General features: G+C 58.2%; 1 protein-coding gene across 8 annotated transcripts in view; it reads left to right on the top strand.

Annotated features, from left to right (window-relative positions):
* The window catches only part of SOGA1 (suppressor of glucose, autophagy associated 1), a 90,867-nt gene that overhangs the window by 20,495 nt on the left and 52,981 nt on the right, over positions 1–17,391 (top strand). For all 8 annotated transcript variants that reach the window (XM_043526627.1, XM_043526623.1, XM_043526625.1 and 5 more), the window contains exons 2-3: positions 1,065–1,289; positions 9,580–9,738. In XM_043526627.1, coding sequence (XP_043382562.1) covers positions 1,065–1,289; positions 9,580–9,738 — 384 coding nt within the window. The remainder of the gene's footprint in view (positions 1–1,064; positions 1,290–9,579; positions 9,739–17,391) is intronic.

The following is a 17,391-nucleotide window of genomic DNA, read 5'->3' as shown; positions in this document are numbered from 1 at the left end:
ATAGGGCATACATTTTGAACAGTGGGGGTAATTCACCATTGAAACAATTTACTGAGGGTTCTGATGGGTTCTCCATCCATGGCCATTTTGCCATCAAGATGGGCAGTTTCTCTAACAGATCTGCCCTAGGAATGATTGTGGGGCTGGTCTCTGGCCTGTGTTGGATATCACAGTGGGCCCTTCTGGCCTGGGAAGCTGTGGATCTATGAATAAATTCATTCATGGGCCCGGAGAGGCAGGTGGGGCCATAGCTCCTTCTTCCTGGAGCTGCAGGCTGCCCCTGGGGACTGTGAGGACACTGTACCCGCCATGGGATCACAATGGCACCAGTGTTTGTGGTCTGGTGCTAGCTGGAGTTGTGGCAAACTCTGTTCCTGTTTCCAAGCTGCTCCTCACAACCATGCCGGCTAGACAGTGTTATGGCTTGGAAGGGAACACTGAGATTCAGCAACAAGGAGCAAATCCCAGAGCATGCTCTGGAGCTCCGGATTTGCAGAATGCACGATCCTGCCAACAGCGGCCAGAGCACTCTCTGTGCCTCACCACGAAGTGCTCACGTGTAGTATCTCTGGGGTGGTGACGCTCTGCGTGGGGCACTACTAGTTAATGCAGCCTGCGGGGGGAGCATAAGCACCCCAGAACTGCTTCATCTCATTGAGGGGCTGTGGCACCCCTCAAATCCTCTGTGGGCTTGGTACAAAGGAAGCGAGAGGTTCATGGAGAGGGAAAGTCTTGGTAGTTGTGGGGTGTGTTTGCAGGTAGGGAGTGAAACAGTCATTGCTGCTCCCCAGAGACCCCCAGGGAACCCTGGGCCTGGCGATTTCTGATGGTGGCTCTGGGCGCTGCCCCCCTCCTTGTGGCTGGTGAACCTGGTGCATGGCATGGACAGTCCTGGGGGGAAAGGAGCTTCTTTCTGTGGGACGTCTGCCCTGTAGGCTGAGGCCTGGTGTTCTCGGGGGGCAGCTCAGGGCAGCAAGTGAGAAGGACTGGGTGGGTGATCTGTGGTGGGGGCTTTTCCTGTCAAGAGTGGGCCCCCCTGATGCCCGTGTTCCCCTCTCTCTCAGGATGAGATTGAGGAGCTGCGTGCGGAGATGCTGGAGATGAGAGACGTCTACATGGAGGAGGATGTCTACCAGCTGCAAGAGCTCCGGCAGCAACTGGACCAGGCCAGCAAGACCTGTCGCATCCTGCAGTACCGGCTGCGCAAAGCAGAGCGCCGCAGCCTCCGCGTGGCACAGACTGGGCAGGTGGACGGCGAGCTCATCCACAGCCTGGAGCAGGATGTCAAGGTAAGGCGGGCCCAAGCCACATCTGCTCTGGCTTCTGCTCTCCGGGCACAGAAAGCTGTTAGTCGTGGGAGCTCAGAGGCTGCAGGGATGGGGACCTTGCCAGAGAGATCTCGGGGGTCCCGCTGCCCAGTGGGCTGGTGGTGTGTGCAGGACCCCGGGGCTGCACAGGACTGATGTGTGGTCCTGTCTGAATGGTTATTATTTCTTATTAACCACTTTTATTGTGGCAGTGCCTAAGGGCCGGCCGACGGGGGCCCCGTTGTGCCAGGGACTTTGTACTGCAGATGCACCCACAGGCTCCAGCCAGGCCCAGGCCCTGCTGCGCTAGGCGCTGCCCAGACACACAGGGAGAGACAGCCCCTGCTCCAGGCATTTCCAATCCCAGTTAATAGGGGCAAGACCCAACAAGTGGGTGAGACAAACCAGTGTGGGGAGGGTGGGTGACAGTACTAGGAGCCCAGGCCAGCCATGGATGGCCCAGGGCTGGAGGAGTGGCTCAGGTGCTGTAATCTCGGCCCCCCAGTCATCACCAGGCCCTGGGGTCAGAGCTCTGTTTCCTGCAGCCAGGAGCGTTCCCGGGAGTCTGGGAAGGGTTCTGGCTCCTCCCTGGCCCCTTTTGACTCGGGTGTGCGGACCCTGCGCCAGGCGGCGTGATCCCAGCACACGGCGTGGTGCCCCGGCGTGCTTGGAGTGAGCTGGATCCGCGCTAGCTCGTGTGCCTGCCCGCGCTACGTCACTCCTCCTGACCGCAGCATAGGCATAACCATAGTGACCATAACGGTGCAAGTGCGGCTGAATGCCCTGGGCTGCGTCAGCCACCAGGCACCATAGGCCCATGTGTGGGGTCTGGCTCTGGGGCGGGTGGTACCACATGCAGCCAGAGGTGTACACTAGGGCAGGCTGCCCCAGGCGAGGGCCCGCTGCTGCTCTTTGGGTGGCTGGGGGAGGGGACCCTGCTGCTGTGGCTCTGAAGGCAGCTGGGTGTGGAGGTCCCCCACCTTCTCCCCCCCACCCCCCACACTGCCGGGGTGACAGGAAGGCCCTGTGGCAGTTGCTGGTCTGTGGAAGCTGCTGTCCTGCTTTTCCTGGGGCTGTGCAGAGGAGTGGGCCCTTTGGAGCGGTGGGCTTCTCTCTGGCTCAAGCAATGTGAGGGGAGGGGCAGTGGATGGGCGGGGGGGGTTGGCTGTGCCCCCTCCGTGCTGGCTGGCTGTGAGGGGTTGAACTGGCCAGTCCCAGGGGCCGCTGGGGTCATCTCACATTGCAGGTAGTCTGTAAGGTCCTGCCCCTCCCCCTTATCAGAAGGGGACCAATACTGTGACCCCATAACCCTGCGTCCCCCTTCCCTCCTCTGCACGGTGGAGCCTTGGGTAGAGATTTCTGGGCTCCCCTCTCCCTTGGCAGCCTCTTTCTCTGTGGAAAGGAGGGGCACGGGAGGGCACAGCTGCAGCAGGAGCCACGCTTCCCTCTGTTGTTCCCCTCGAATGCCCCTTTGCTTGTGCCGCCCCAGCCTGATGTGTGGGTCCGGGGCTCCTGGCCTCCCGGGCAGGGATTTGCTCTCCCACCAGTGCTGCTTCGAATCCCAGAGGGGAACAGCTGAAGGGACCTGGAAGGGCGAGCTGTACCCAGGAGCTGGCTGAGGGTCTGGGCTAGCTAATGACTGTCCCAGGCAGCTGGGAAAGGGGGCTGCGTGTCTCCACTGCTTCCCGGGGATGGTGCGGGCTCGGCTCAGCAGCACCCACGGTGCCGGATGGACGGCTGTGTCATCTTGTGCTCTCTGTGGCATGGTCCCCGCCTCAGGACCTCTGCTAGAGCTTCCCTAGCTGAAGGGATAGGAGTTGGATGGGGCCATAGTGACATTGGGAATAGCACAAGCCGCAAGGGGGCAAGGGACAGAAGTGGGGAAGAGGTAAGGGAAAGGAGCTGGGGGGAGGGAGAAAGGACAACAGGATGGAGGGGGTGGAGAGAGGATGGGATGGAGAGGGAGGAGAGAGGGCTGGCTTGGTACAGCTGGGCAGGCCATGAAGCTGCAGCTTTTCCTGACCTTTGCTGAGTGTGTGGGAATTGTTCCAGCTGCAGAGCTGTAGCCTGCAGGTCTCCCAGGGGAGTGTCACTCCCAGATGCAGCTCGCCCCATTGTGGTGGGGCTGGCTATGCTCAGTGACCTGGAGCCTGGCTAGGACAGAGGCCTCAGCCTTCCTGACAAGAGGCTCCCCCTTTTCCTCAGCCCCAGGTGAAGCCCTTGTGGAGCCAAAGCTGGGGGATCCTGGCTCCCACCACATGTCTCAGCCACGCTGGCAGAGCTGAGCCCTTGTTGATTGTAGCTGGCGTCGCTGAAGACTCGTTTACAGAGCTGGGTAGACAGAAGTGATCTGAATTTTGTGGAGCTTTAATTCCTAGCACCCCTCAGCTGGTTGCTCTCCACTCCTCAGTAACTATCACTGCATCCAAGACCAACAGACAGGCACATTTACCAGGTGTTCCTGCTGAAGTGGTCAGCAGTGAAACAGAGAAGTGTTGACACTTCAGCTGCCATCCTTAGGGTTCACTGTTAACATCCATTGAACTGAATGGAGCAGTTCACAGCTCTTTAAGAGTTTCAGGACCACTGGGAAGGTGACCATGGATTAGCCAAACGCTGTTGGCCATTGGAAGGTGACCTTTACAACCATCACACGTAGAAACTTTTAAACCCTAAGGCCTGCTCTAAAGGTAAATATTACATTGGCCTGGCTATATCGCTCAGGGATGGGGGGAAATTCTGCACCCTGTGCTATGTAGCTAGGTCGCCCGGTGTAGAGGCAGCTAGGTCAACAGATGGATTCTTGCCGACCTAGCTACCTCCTCTCAGGGGGTGGGGGTGCATTAACTACAGCGATGGAAAAAGCCCTTTGATGTAGGCAACAGCAGTGCCATAGCGATGCAGCTGGAGGCGCTGGAGTGTAGCTGTACCCTTAGGTTCTACAGCAGGAGCATGGGGGTCTCTACAGCCACTGGGTTGCAGATAACGAGGGGAGCAGGCAGCTGCTGAGGTGCAGGAAGCGCCGGATTGTTAACAGTCTTTACTGACTCTCACCCGACAGTCTGCGCCCCTGTTCCCAGCTTCAGATCCCCTGCAAACCAAGTCGCCCAGAGAACCCAGGCCTCCAAATCAGCAACCCTGCGAAGAGTTGGAGCTGGAACCAGGCACCTCCCCCCAGCTTGGCCCTGAACCCTTCCTTTCTGCAGCATCTGCTGATCCCCAAAGGGCTGTATCACTCCCCTCTCTGGAGTCAGAGATGCTGTGGTCCCCCTGCTGTCTTTGTGCTGTTCAGTGCAGCTTGGCAGGGTTAGTGGGCAAGGCCCTGGCCTGCCTTTGCCAGCGTGTAGTCTTCAGTGCTGACGGTGACAGTAGGGATCCTGCTCCTAGCAGCTAGCTGGACACCGTCGCCCCTCCCTTTCTCTTCTCTGGGCCCTTTCCAATGCTGTTCGCTCCGCAGGCAGAGGGCCTGGCCTGGCCTTGCTCCCTCCCGGGGCCAATCAGTAGATGTAGGACTAAGGCAGGGGGGCCTGGGTTGTGTCTCTCCCAGTTGGCTCCTAGAGTTCACACTGCAGAGTCACTGAGGGGCAGAAGAGGAAAGTCGCTGCAGCAGCTGGGCAGGGCATGGCTTCCCCTCCCTGCCCTGCTGTGCACACGGAGGAGGAAGTCTCCATGCCCTGGCTCTGTAATCTCTCTTGCACAGCCAGAGCCCAGGCGGCACCTTCCCCTCCCCCAGCTGGCTCCCCCAAGAGCAGGCACCGCAGCTGCGCGGCTTAGATTAGCACTTGGCCATCCTGTGGCATGAAGCGCTTTTCCATCCTCGTGTTAGGAAGCTGAGCAAAGTCTGAGTTTGAGCCAAACAAGGGCCCTTATACAAAGGAGGGGTTGGGTTGCCAAGTGCCCCAGGCATCAGAAAGCGGCTGATCCTGGAAAAGAAACATGCCACAAGTGAGTGATGGCGGCTCCTCCCCAGCATCCTGCGCTAACTGGCCTGTAATTATGAGGCAAAGTCTGAGTGTGTATTTAAAAGCGAGTCTCTTGCTGCCCACACCTGCTGGGGACAGACCCTGCGAGAGCCGATAGAACAGAACTCTGCTCCCTGCAATCAATGTACCCAAATGTATGGGTTTATGTTCCTACTGTCCCCATGCTGTTCCTCTCCTGGGCCCCCTGCACTGCTCCTCTGGCGCACAGCAACCCTGGCTTCATGCTCCCAGCTCCCTTGAGCAGTGTTGCCAGACGGTGTTGCTGCAGCCAGTGGCAGTCGCCTTCCCACGTCCCCTGTGCAGTCGATTGGGTGCTGGGTTGAGTGCCCTGGAGAGCGCCCGAGCCCCTGTGGATCTGCATGACAGACCCTGGCCTCTGTCTTGAGACTAGGGTTAGGAAACGTGACCAATGCCACAGGGATTAGGGGAATTTGATCTCTTGTCCCACAATTCCCTGGACTCCTGGAAGTGCTTTCAAAATCTCCCAGAAGCCATGGCTTCCGGAAGCTGCCCCAGGGGACTGGGTGGCAGGCACCCACAGGCAGTGTGACTAGTGGTGCTGTCTAGTGTTACTGTGGGTGTTGTCAGACTGCAGCCCCGAGAGCAGCAGGGCTGAGGCCCGGTTCTGCAGCTGGCCAAGGCCTGGGTTTTCAGGCCTGTCAAATCAGCTTGCTGTATCTCAGGGCCGTGAGCGGGGGTCCTGTCTCCCCTAGGTTCTGCACACCCTAGCCGACACTGCCTGCTTGCTCTGCCTTGGAGATGAGTCCGGATGCTGACACTTGTGTTCTGAGGGTGGAAGGCTTGGCTTCGCTTTGGAGGTCGGGGTCCAAGAGTGGGGATCAGTGTCTCAGGCATTGGCTGCATCTTCTTGTTCCCTTGCCATGAGTCTCGCAGCAGGGAGGTGAATGGCGAGACAGGGTGCCTGGCTTCATGGGCTGGCTCTGTCCTGGGAGCAGGAGCTGGGAGCAATTGCTCCAATGTGTGTGTCAGTCTGTATTGTCCCTACACTCCCGCCCTCGACTCCCAGCAGCTGCCTCTTGGCCGTGTTCCCATGCACAGGAATTAAGCACTTTGCTCATCAAAGCTGCCTTCCCCATGGAGGCCCACAGCCATGCCTGCATTCCTTGGGCGCTGTCTGCCATGCAGCAGTGCCCTCACAGCTCGCTTGCCGGTTCCCAGAGACCAGTCTACGCTGGGGTGTTGCACAAATAACTGCGGAAGGTTAAACAAGGGGCATCTCCTTCTCCTGGCCCCTCAGCTGTGCACTGTGCAGTTGTGTGTCTTCACACCCCCCCCCCCCCCCCCCCGTCCAACCTGTCAGTCAGGGCTGCCTTGGGACATCCCGTACCTCCCCCAGCCTTTGCAGCTGTTGTGTTGCAGGTTCCCATGCTGGCCTGGCCTGGCATGGAGATGCCGCCCGCCCGTTTGCTCCCTCTCTGCACTGCAGCTGGAAGCCACCCCCATTTCTGACACAGCCACTGGCTGAGGGTGGTGCCCCGTGTGACGAAGTGGGACTGTTCTTAATGTTTCCTCTGAATACTGTAGGGATGCCTCAGTTTCCCGTATGCATTTCTTAAGTCTCTAGCTGGTGGGATAAGGGGGTGTAATTGTTGCAGAGCAAAGGGCCAGTGTACATAAATGGCCGGACACCCTGTCTCCTGGCAACTGATGGCCTGGGCCCTTCCTCCCTGCAAGTGATAGCTAAAGGGGTTGAAGAACAAAGGAATCAGGTGACCTCCTGTCCCGGGGAAAGGGACAAAGCCCAGAGGAGCAGGGGGCTGGAGAGTGAGTCAGTTGGGGCTGGCAGGGGACGTGGAGTGAAGTGCAGACATGGTTTTCTGGCTCACTGCCCCCCAAAATGGACCCACCTGAGGGGTCCTGTTCTCTGTACCTACAAGTTCTGTTTTAGACTGTGTTCCTGTCATCTAATAAACCTTCTGTGTTCCTGGCGGGCTAAGAGTCATGTCTGACTGTGAAGTTGGGGTGCAGAACCCTCTGGCTTCCCCAGGACCCCGCCTGGGCGGACTCGCTGTGGGAAGTGCACGGAGGGGCAGAGGATGCTGAATGCTCCGAGGTCAGACCCAGGAAGGTGGAAGCTGTGTGAGCTTTTTGCCCTGGAGACAGTCTGCTCACAGAGAGGAGGCTCCCCCAGAGTCCTGACTGGCTTCATAGGGAGCAGTTCCAGAGCATTGCCCGGGGACTCTGTGACACCCTGGGATCGAGGGAAAAGGCTTTACCAGCCTTTGGGGCAGTGCAGGCCTGACTCAGAGTGGAGGTGAGATGGAATCAGCTGGAGGAGGGCTCCTGGCTTGGGGAGCACTGGCCCAAGGAAGAGCCAGAAGCAAATCGAAATGGTGGTATAGGAATGCGCAGCGGTTCTCTGATGTCCCCCACTGCCATGGGTACCCTGGAGAAAAGGACTTGGATGTCCGGCACAGGAAGGATCCCCAGGTATAAATCCCCTTCTCTGGTGCTCTCAGCCACTCTACGCCCTCCAGCAGAGAGACAAGCGTGTGAAGCTCATGTGGGTTATTAGCATGTGTGTTGCCATCAGAGCCTTGTCTGTCTCTCTCTCCGATCTGCTGGAATCTGGGAGGCGCTCCCCACGTGGTGGGCATGGTTTCCCCCTCATCGGCTTAGTGCGATGGCAACGTGTGTCTGTGCCAGCTGCCCCCACCCGGGATTAAGTGTACTGATCTTTGGCAGATTGCACAGGGACTGCGGTGTTATCCTGGCCCAGAGCTAACCTCCTCCTAACTGCTGGGGAGGGCACATCCTGGTGCTACCCGGTCGCAGTGTCCCTTCCCAGGGCCCGGGTGGTACTCCAGGAGACAAAACCCATCACTGGGATTGGCAGGCGTGGGTTTGTGAGCGGTGGGTGATTAGGCTGTGACCCCATTCGGTGCTTCGTTTATAGAAAAAAGGTCATAGATACAAAAAGAAAAGGAGTACTTGTGGCACCTTAGAGACTAACCAATTTATTTGAGCATAAGCTTTCATGAGCTACAGCTCACTTCATCGGATGCGCGCGCGCACACACCCCCCGACCCCAACACGGCTGTTACTCTGAAACCTGTCATAGATACAGAGACCTAGCCCTGGGGGACTAGCAGGAACCCGGCAAAGGAGACTGAACCCATCTGGTGTGACAGATATAGTTGTGTTTAAAACCCATGATCAGTTGATTTAAATCCATTCAGCTGGCCTTCCTCCTCGCCTGGGGCTCGGATCTGCCTTTGCCTCGGGCCCTTCTGGCAGCCCAAGCACTCTGGCGAGGCAAACCCATTGCAGGAATGTGACCTGTTTGCAGAGATCTCTGTAGCTGTCAGTGTCTTTCTGAGTCACCCACTGACACTTTAGTGACTCTTCTTCCTCCAGGAGCTGTGGCCAGTACAGTTGCCCTCTGGCTATGTCAGCAGTTGCAGGCTCCCCCATGGCCATTTTTACTCTGGCTGTGACGCGCTCTTCCCCGTGTCTGAGCTCTCCACTTGGTTGGACCAGTGTTTCCACTGAACGATCCGTGCTGGCTCCTGCTCCATGCCACACGGGGGATCCAGCGGGCACCGGGGACGTCGGCTGCTACACTTCGGGCCCCTGTAATTTGCACTCCCTGCTGTGCACGAGTGACAGTAAATGTCTCTTGCTGGTGTCAGTTGTTCCCTCCTCCGTTCTCAGTGGAGCTGGGGTTTGAAGCGGTTCGAATAGCAATCCCGGACTAGCTCCTGTTTCCTGGGGCTGCGCCAGCACTGCCAGGCCACCAGTACAGCAGGGCGGCTAATGCGCTGCTGGAGACAGCACCCTGCAAAGACGGTTTGTCCTCTCGGGAGGCTGGGTCAGAGTCTGTGTCCATGCAGGAGGGAACGAAGGGTCTCAGTGAGAGCAGCAAACCCCCTAGCTCAGAGAGGGCTCAGCGGGCAGGCTTCCCACCTGCTTAGGGGAGGGCATAGCAGCCCAGCTCTGAGAACTGCTGCTTGCTGGCTAGTTACTACTGCTCATCACAGATTTTAGGCCCTATATAAACTGTGGCTACTGTTTGCATGTTGTTTTTAAAATCCCCAGTCTACATGGATGGAAAAGCTATTGCAAGCCACAAGGAAATGTTAGAGCCCTCTAGCCTGGGCTGCCCTTTGTGGCAGTGTCTGGGTCCTTGTGTGCTTGTAGAGCACCCCGCGTGATGGGCCCCAGTCCTGCCTGCCCCTCTGAGCACTGCTTTCATACGGGCATTAGAGACGCTGCACCCGCTCTTTCTTACGAGCCTCAGCCTGAACGTGGCCCTGCCCTGTTTGCAGGTGGCCAAGGACGTCTCTGTGCGGCTCCACAACGAGCTGGAGGTGGTGGAGAAGAAGAGGATCAAGCTGGAGGAGGAGAATGAAGACCTGCGCCAGAGGCTGATCGAGACAGAGCTGGCCAAGCAGGTGCTGCAGAACGAGATGGACAAACTGCGTGAGGTGAGAGGGCTGGGGTGCATGGGGGAGTGAGCATGTATGCACCCTGCTGTGTGGGGGTAGGGGGTATTTTATGTGTCCCTGGTGTACCAGGAAGCCAGCCCAGCTGTTAGTGGTTAGTGGCTACAGGCTCTCTGCCTCCAGAAGGCTTCCTGTCTCCTTGCACCTTGGGAATCCACTGGCCTCTCTGCTCTCCTCATTTAAATGAAAGCTGCTTTGCCATCAAAATATTTGTAACTTTTCCCCTGGTTTGCAAGCTCTGGGCAGTGCCTGTCTTCTCTCTGTGAGCCTCAATGGCCTAGGGCCTCAGCTAAGTTGCTTGTGAGATCTCCGTTCCATCCCTACTAGACACTAGCCCTGCTGGGATTTACTTCGCCATGGTTCAGGGAGGCCATAGCAGCAGGGGCTGACCCGTGTGCCTCCAGCTCTCTGATTCGACAGTAGCGGCTTTGACTGCCCATGTGGACGCTCTCCATAGACATGGACTAATAAATACTGTTCCGCCCTCCTGTGACGGTTGGTGAGTGGGGCCAGGGTGGGAGACCCAGGAGCTGCAGAAGATGTCCCTCAGGGGGTGCGTTTGTTTGCTGGTGGAAGGGACTGTGACACTTTCCCAACATATGAATGGGGTGCCCGAGAGGGAGGAAACCAGCCCCTCCTGAGCCTAGAAATGTCAGCCGGCTTTCCCTGGGGCACCCTTGGCTCTGGTCCAGCCTGAGGCGTGTGTGACTGAGCTGCAGAGGGAGGGTCCATGCATGCACCAGGCAACTAGTGCATGTGGGGGGTGACGGATAGCATGCATGTGCCATGGCAGGGAGCTGGCTCCTGGCAGCAGCCCAGGTCTGGGGTCACTCTGGGCATAGAGTCCCCCCTCCCTCCTCACTTCCAGAATGTCCAGTGCTGCCCTTGCCTCTCCCCCCATGTGTCTGCCTCACAGCAGCATGCACGCCCCAGTCAGCAGCAGCGCCATGCCCTGCCTCGTGGGGCTGGGAGGGCACTGCTGGTCCTGCAGCCTCCCAGAATAGCCTCTCTCCAGCATGCATCGTCTGGGTTGTATCCTGAGCCCCTGCCTTCAGCCAGGGAGCTGGGGCTGGCTGCAGGACCCCGAGGGCTGTCTAGGGGAGGCGGCTGCGGGGCAGGCCAGAGAGGAGCATTGAGAGCTGACTTGCTTCTCCCTCCTGCAGGGCCCGCTCTCCCTGTCATGCTCTGGGCTATGACAGTAACGCCAGTACACACAGTTCAGGGCAGGAGCAAGGGGAGTCACTGAATATATGTGTATGTGTGGGGGGTCCAGATCAGCAGGATGGAATTACCCTGACTGATGTTCAGCTCAGACAGCAGGATCGTCGGCCTGACTCAGTGCTGGGCACCTCTGCTGACCATGAGCGCTCGAGACTGTGCCTCTCGCAGCACAGCACCCCAGCACCATGCTGGGGCCTTGGTTCCATGCTCACCCCCAGTGCCATTCCCTGCACCGTTGGCCCAGGCCAGCCCCTCTGGGGAGCCAGCTAGCCACCCACCCTTGTGTTGTGCAGTAACCCTCCTGCCCTGCCTGGCTCCCTCCTGTGCAGATCCCTTTCCATGGTCCTTGTCCTTGCAGGCCAAGAGCGGACTTTGCTTACATGTCATGTGAGCAGCTCGGAACTAATCTCACACTTGCAAACCCTGTTAGCAAACCCTGTCCAGCTGCTCTGCGTACAGGGCTGGGGCTGATTCAGAGCAGCGGCTCTTCTTGAGCTGCCTACTGTCTGTCCTTGCTCTCCAATGCATGTTTGGCTCAGCGTTCCCTTGAGCATGGCTCCCCAGCCAGAGTGCTGCCCAACCATGAGCAGACGGTACTCATGGGCATGAGATTAGCTTGTGTGCAGCCGGAGAGCATGAACTAGCAAAGGAAAGCGGCTGGAGCAGAACTGCAGGGAATTCTATGGCCTGATACCCAGAGGCAGAGAAAGTCGCAATGTGAGCGTGCTGTGAGGAGACCGAGAGTTATTGATGTCTAGCTGTGGCCAGGGATTAAGGTTTGTGTGTCGCCTGCACTCAGGCTTTCGCTGAGAGGTGCCAGAACGTGCAGCTCCAGGGTGTCGTTGTGTCTAGTGCTCCTCGTTCAGGGGCGAGGGCGACCCCTGGAATCCCAGCCAGTTAGTGCCAATGCAGAATCGCCCCCACAGGAATGGCAGTGCCCTGTCCGGGCTTTCAGCGCTGCACAGAGGAGAGCTGCATCTGGAGAGTTCTCCCTCATTCGCATGGGCTCTCGGTTTGGTATTGCAGCTCCATGCCCTCTGTCTGGTCAGTTCCTCCTCCTCACTGGAAACGCCTTCCTGCCTCCTCTGCTAGGCAGCTTGGCTTCGTGTCACTGCGTTTCTTTGCCAGTCTCGGTGCAGCCCAGCTGGGTTTGTCCTCCTGCCTCAGCCTTTCATTTCTTATTCTGAGCAGCTGTGCATGGATGGGGCAGGTGGGAGGAAAGGCCAGCGCTATGCACTGGTGTTTGAAGTCCCTCTTGTTAATCTCCACAGGGTTCCTGACAGGCTACAGACAGGAAGATGCAGCTCCTTAGCTTTGCTAGGGAGGTGGATCTGCCTGGATCTGGGATCCTCAGGGCTGTCCCAAGGGCAGTTGTGATCTGATGGAGTAGTGGGCTTGAAGTCAGACATGGCTTGTGCTCTCTTCTCTGTAGCTGACTTGCTTTGTGGCCTTGGGCAAGTTGCTTCCCCCTCATTATCTCAGTTTCCCATCTGTGAAATGGAGCTGCTAATGCTGACCCTCCTGGGGAAGGGGCTTGAGAGAGGAAGCAGTACATAAGCACAGAATATTGTCATCTCAGAGGCAAATGTGCAGTTTCCTGGAGGTGTCAGCATGACTAGAAACTGTTTTTATACATCTGAAAGCTTGCAGATGTGCCAGAGACAAACCTATAGGGAGGGTGTGAGAGAGAGACACACACACCCCCGCACACCCCTTGCCCACTGCAGGTATCTTAGCTAAAGCCAGACTCTCCTGCCTCCTTTACAGAGGGCTGCGAGGGTCCTCTCTGGGCTGGGGAGAACCATCCCTTGTGCCAGCTCTCAGGACTCTGCACTTCAGAGGTGTGTGATGAGTGGGGGCCGAAATCTCTTCTCAGCGGGGAACTGTGTATTTTCAGTGGCTTAGACCTGAACTGCAGGTGGGGTCAGGTCAGGTCCTGACTCCAGCAGGCATCCTCTGGGATACTCATGCTTGGCTGCTAATTTATTTAGCCTGCTGTTCTTGGACTATGTCCAAACCGTGATGCTCCTCTGGGCTGAGGTGCTGTCTGAGGTGACTCGGCAAAGGAGCTGGGCTGGCACGCCCATGCAGTGGATACCCCGAGGCCAGCAAGGTCCCAGCTCCTCATTAGCAGCTTCAGTGATTCATTTGGTTTTCTAATTAGGGTTTCTGAACAAGTGAGTTAACAGCCCTCAGCCGCCTCTTCCTCCTGTGCTGAGGTGCATCTTGGCAGCGCAGCCCCCAAGCTGGTTAGTAGCAATACAGACAAGCCCCTCTCCACGGCTCAGCACAGGGACAGGCTTGCCCCTAAGGGGATTAGAGGCTGATTATTTCTCCAGCCGGAAGAGGCGTCTCCCATAATTGGATAAATGCTGGGAAGGCCAATTAATCACCCAGCGCATGCACCGCGACACCTGTGGCTCCGTGCATCTTCTCCCCTCCCAGGGCTGCATCTCCCGGAGCGCCTGAGTCCTTTGGCGGCAGGAGGGGGATGAGACAGGACCTGGTCCTGACGCCCAGCGGAGCCACATGGCGCAGCTCGGCACAGCAGGACTGACGTGTTAATCTGAACCCAGCATTGCCCAGCAATCACAGTCCTGCTGCCAGCCCGTAGTGCTGGAGGGGTGCCCGGCGGTATGGCCGCGCTGACACCATGACCCCAGCGCCAGAGACTGACGGGACTGTGGTGCTGATATCGCAGGCTCAGGGACGCCCTCTCCGGCCGTTACCCAGCCACTTTTCTGGCCTCGGGATGGGACAGCTGGGTCCAGCCCCGTTCCAGGGTCATGCTGGTGTCACAAGAGCATTTTGCTTCTGGGGGAGAGATGTAAGCGTGGAGTGGCCCTGCTCCTTTGGGAGGGTTTGCTGAATGCATGGGGGCTTCCCAGCAGCAGCAGCAGCCCTGACAACGGGCATGTCCTTGATAGGAGTGGCCTAGATCTCAGCACCTTGGCACAGCCAGCGGCTTGCACTGCTCAGCTGCAGTCTTCGGCTGCCGGGTCCCAGCACCAGCTTGTGAATATTTCTGGTGCAGCACATGTGTTGAGGGCAGCATCCACGGGGCCCTGCTCTACTGCAGGGGCCCTGCTCTACTGCAGAGTCCCTGCTCAGTAGTGTGGCTGGCAGGGCTGTTCACCAAACACTTGCTGGGACTGCGGGGTTGAGTAGGCAGCTGGGCGGCTCCGCCCGGGCGAGGGGAAATGCCGGCATCTCGGAGGAGCAGCAGACGTGGTGGCTCACAGTGGAGGGTTTCTCAAGACCCACTAAAGCAACACGAAATTTGTCTCCTTCGAGTCAGTGTGGCTTCTCTTCCCCCCGGGTCTCCACATCAGGAGCAGGCGGCAGTGGTTGGAAAACAAGAATCAAATTCAGCTTTGAAAAGAGCTGTGAAAATTGGTGGGAAGGAAGGAGGTAACGTGCAGAGAATGCAGGAGCACTCCAGGTGCATGGTGCATGCCTGGGACCTGGCTCTGCACCCTCCATGATGGGGAACTGCCGCTGCATGTGAGGCTCCCCGTGCAATCTGCTTGGCGAAGGGCTGATGATCATGCACTTCTGAGGCCGCTGTACGCTCTTCTCTTCACCACCACACTACGTGGGGGGCTCGCGGGGGCAGGGTTTGCCGTGGTTCTGCATCCTGTCTTCTGCCCTGCACATTAAACAATGGCAATGAGGGTCCTTGTCCCACAGGCTCCCCCTGCCCACCCGGGCGCTCGCTCCTCTTCCTGCTCGTGCTTTGCCACAACACATTGAAAACCCGCCATGGTGCCCATGGCTACGCGCCTTGCTGGTCATCGCCCCCCATGGCTGCACCTTCCTCCTTTCTGACTTGCCCCCTGCCCAGCTTGCCAAATGGCAGCTGCTAAACTTAGCTTGCTCGCCTGCCAGACCCACCCCCCAGCCGGTGAGGGAAGTGGGAGGGGCATGGCCACGAGAAAGAGATATTCGCCCCACCTCCCTCACTCCCCTACTCGGAGCTGGTGAGTCACAGGTGGGTTTTAGGCAGGGCGAAGCATTGGTGCTTCCAGGGCTAGGGTATTTTTGGAGCTGACCCTACCACCAGCAAGCACTGGTGTGCACGGAGCCTGGGCTGGGCCAGCCCCCAGGTCTGTGGGTGCACAGATGGAGAATCTTGGGTCTCACTCAGATAAGCACATGCGTGTTTTGCCGCTTACCTGAAATGTATCCCAACCTCTGGGGGCTCTGCCATATCCCACTGCTCTCTGATCCACCCAGTTGCTCCCTTCTCGAGCAGCCCCTGCCTCGCCCATGGCACTTTCCCCAGGTGGGGCCCCAGCAGCCTTCTCACCCGTCGGGCGCAGGCCCACTCTCCCCACACGCAGTGTCTCTGGGCAGGCAGCAGGTCCTCTTTGCTCTGTGTGTGTGGGGAGCAGCCCCTTCCCCCAGGCATCCCCCACTTCCTGCCTGCTTATCTGACTCCCCCCACAGCCACCTTCCCTAGCTGACCTTTCTCCCTTCCTCGAGCCACCCCCACCCAGGTCCCCTCTTCTCTCTCCATCCCAGCTCTGACTCCTCCAGGTGGCGGCGCCTGCTCCCCAGCTGACCTGCCAGGCTGTTCTTGGGTCCTGCCTAGGGAGTGAGCACTAGCCCAGCAGGTGTGTGTGTGTGTGTGGGGGGGGTGTGTGTGTTCTTAACTCTTCTTGGGCAGCACGGCCCAAAGCTGCAGCCCCGGGTGGGGAGGTCAGAACCCCAGGTGCTGCGTGCCTGGAAGCTGGGTTGTCCGAGCTGCTGGGGGTAGGAGATGAGTGCGGGGCATCTCTGGGAAGATTCGTCATTGAGTGCCCACCTCACCCTCTGTACCTGAGGCCTCCCGGCTACTGAGTGGAGAACCGGGGCTAGCCTGCAGGTTTGCTGCCCTGCTGGATTGGCCTGACCAGCCGGCCAGGCTGCTGTGCACGTGGCCAGAACGAAACCCGCTGTACAACGCCAGCTGGTGGAACACCTTACCCAGGTTTCAGTTCTGCTGCCCCATGTGGGGTAGCGAGGAAGAGGCCGGCCGGTGAGGAGCACTTGCTGTGGTGTTGGAGGGTCATCTGGGTCATTCGTCCCTTCCCTGAATTCACGGTCTGCTGCCCAAACACTCCCTGCTGGATGGTGCAGAAAGTCGTGTCAGGCAGCTTGGCTGGGAGGGTCCTGCCTGGAACTGGCTGCCCAGTCTGAGTCTCTCCTGTTTATCTGAGGTACTTACTCCCCCTCCCCACAGTATCTGAGCCCGTCACCATCTCCCATGCATTTATCTTCACACCCCCGGGAGGCAGGGCAGGCCTGTGACGACACCACCCCCTGCACAGATGGGAACTGAGGCCCCGGGAGGCTAAGGGGCATGCCTAAAGGCACACAGGAAGTCGAAGGCAGAGCAGGAAATTGAGCCTGGATGGCCTCAGTCCTAGGCTCAAGCCCTGCCCTGTCTCATCTACGGGGGGGGGGGGGGGGGAAGAGTGTGATGGCTCCAGGCTCAGTGGCATCATGCTGTGGACAATGTGGTGGTGGCTGGGGCAGTTGCATTTTTAGTAGAGGTATAGGAGGGACATCTGTAACAAACCCCCTACATTTTGTATCGGCAAGTGCTTGGGCCTGCCAGCTCCATGCTGCCCTGGGGAGGGAGGAGACCACGTGAGCCTGCAATTCGTTTGGTTTCCTGGGAGGCCTGCAGCTGGAGCAGGCTGTGGGACTGAAAGTGGGTGTTAAAATCTCATAAAGCTCTCAATCTGCTGTTCCCCAAAGCCCATCTTCATGTCTGCAGCATTCGGCTGCTCTACGCCTCTGTCCTTTCCATGCTGTGTAAGGGACCAGAGGCAGAAGCTGGATTCCAATGAGCTGTGGGCATTGGCCTTTCCTTAAAGTCGCTCTGTCCCCAGGACTGATAAATCTAGGATTCATGGGCCAATATGTGTGGTGTAAATGGGAGCTGACACATTGGTGTGCTGATGTGATTTGTGGGCTGCTCCCTGGCAGAGAAGCCCAAGAGCGTCTACATTTCCTCAACCTGTCACTTCCTGCAGTGGCTGGCAGTCTTACTCTGGGATTTCCAGGAGGCCGAGGTGACAGCTGTGGGGACTGGATGGGCCAGAGCCAGGCAGCTGGGAGGACAGGGGTTTTAGAGGCTTCCTGGGAGAACTCGACCTCTGAGCCCTGCAGGAGTGCTTCACCTTTTGCCTGGGGCAAGTAAAATAGAGCTGCAGCCTTGGGGACGGAGATCTAATCTGTTTTATAATGGCTGCAGAGCAATGACTAATGCTCTCTCCTCAAAGCCAAAAACACTCCTCCTTACCTCCACCCCCAGGAATCCTGCTGAGCCCACGTGAATTAGCAGGTAAAACAAATCCTGTTCCTGCAGCCATTGGAAAAGAATTCTAGCAGCAAAGCTGCTCCTCTCCTGGGCCAGTGGTAGCA

This window comes from Chelonia mydas, chromosome 13, assembly GCF_015237465.2.
Source record: "Chelonia mydas isolate rCheMyd1 chromosome 13, rCheMyd1.pri.v2, whole genome shotgun sequence".
Lineage (NCBI taxonomy): Eukaryota > Metazoa > Chordata > Testudines > Cheloniidae > Chelonia > Chelonia mydas.
The sequence above is the reverse complement of the archived record's forward strand: the minus strand, read 5'-3'. Positions and strand labels throughout refer to the sequence as shown.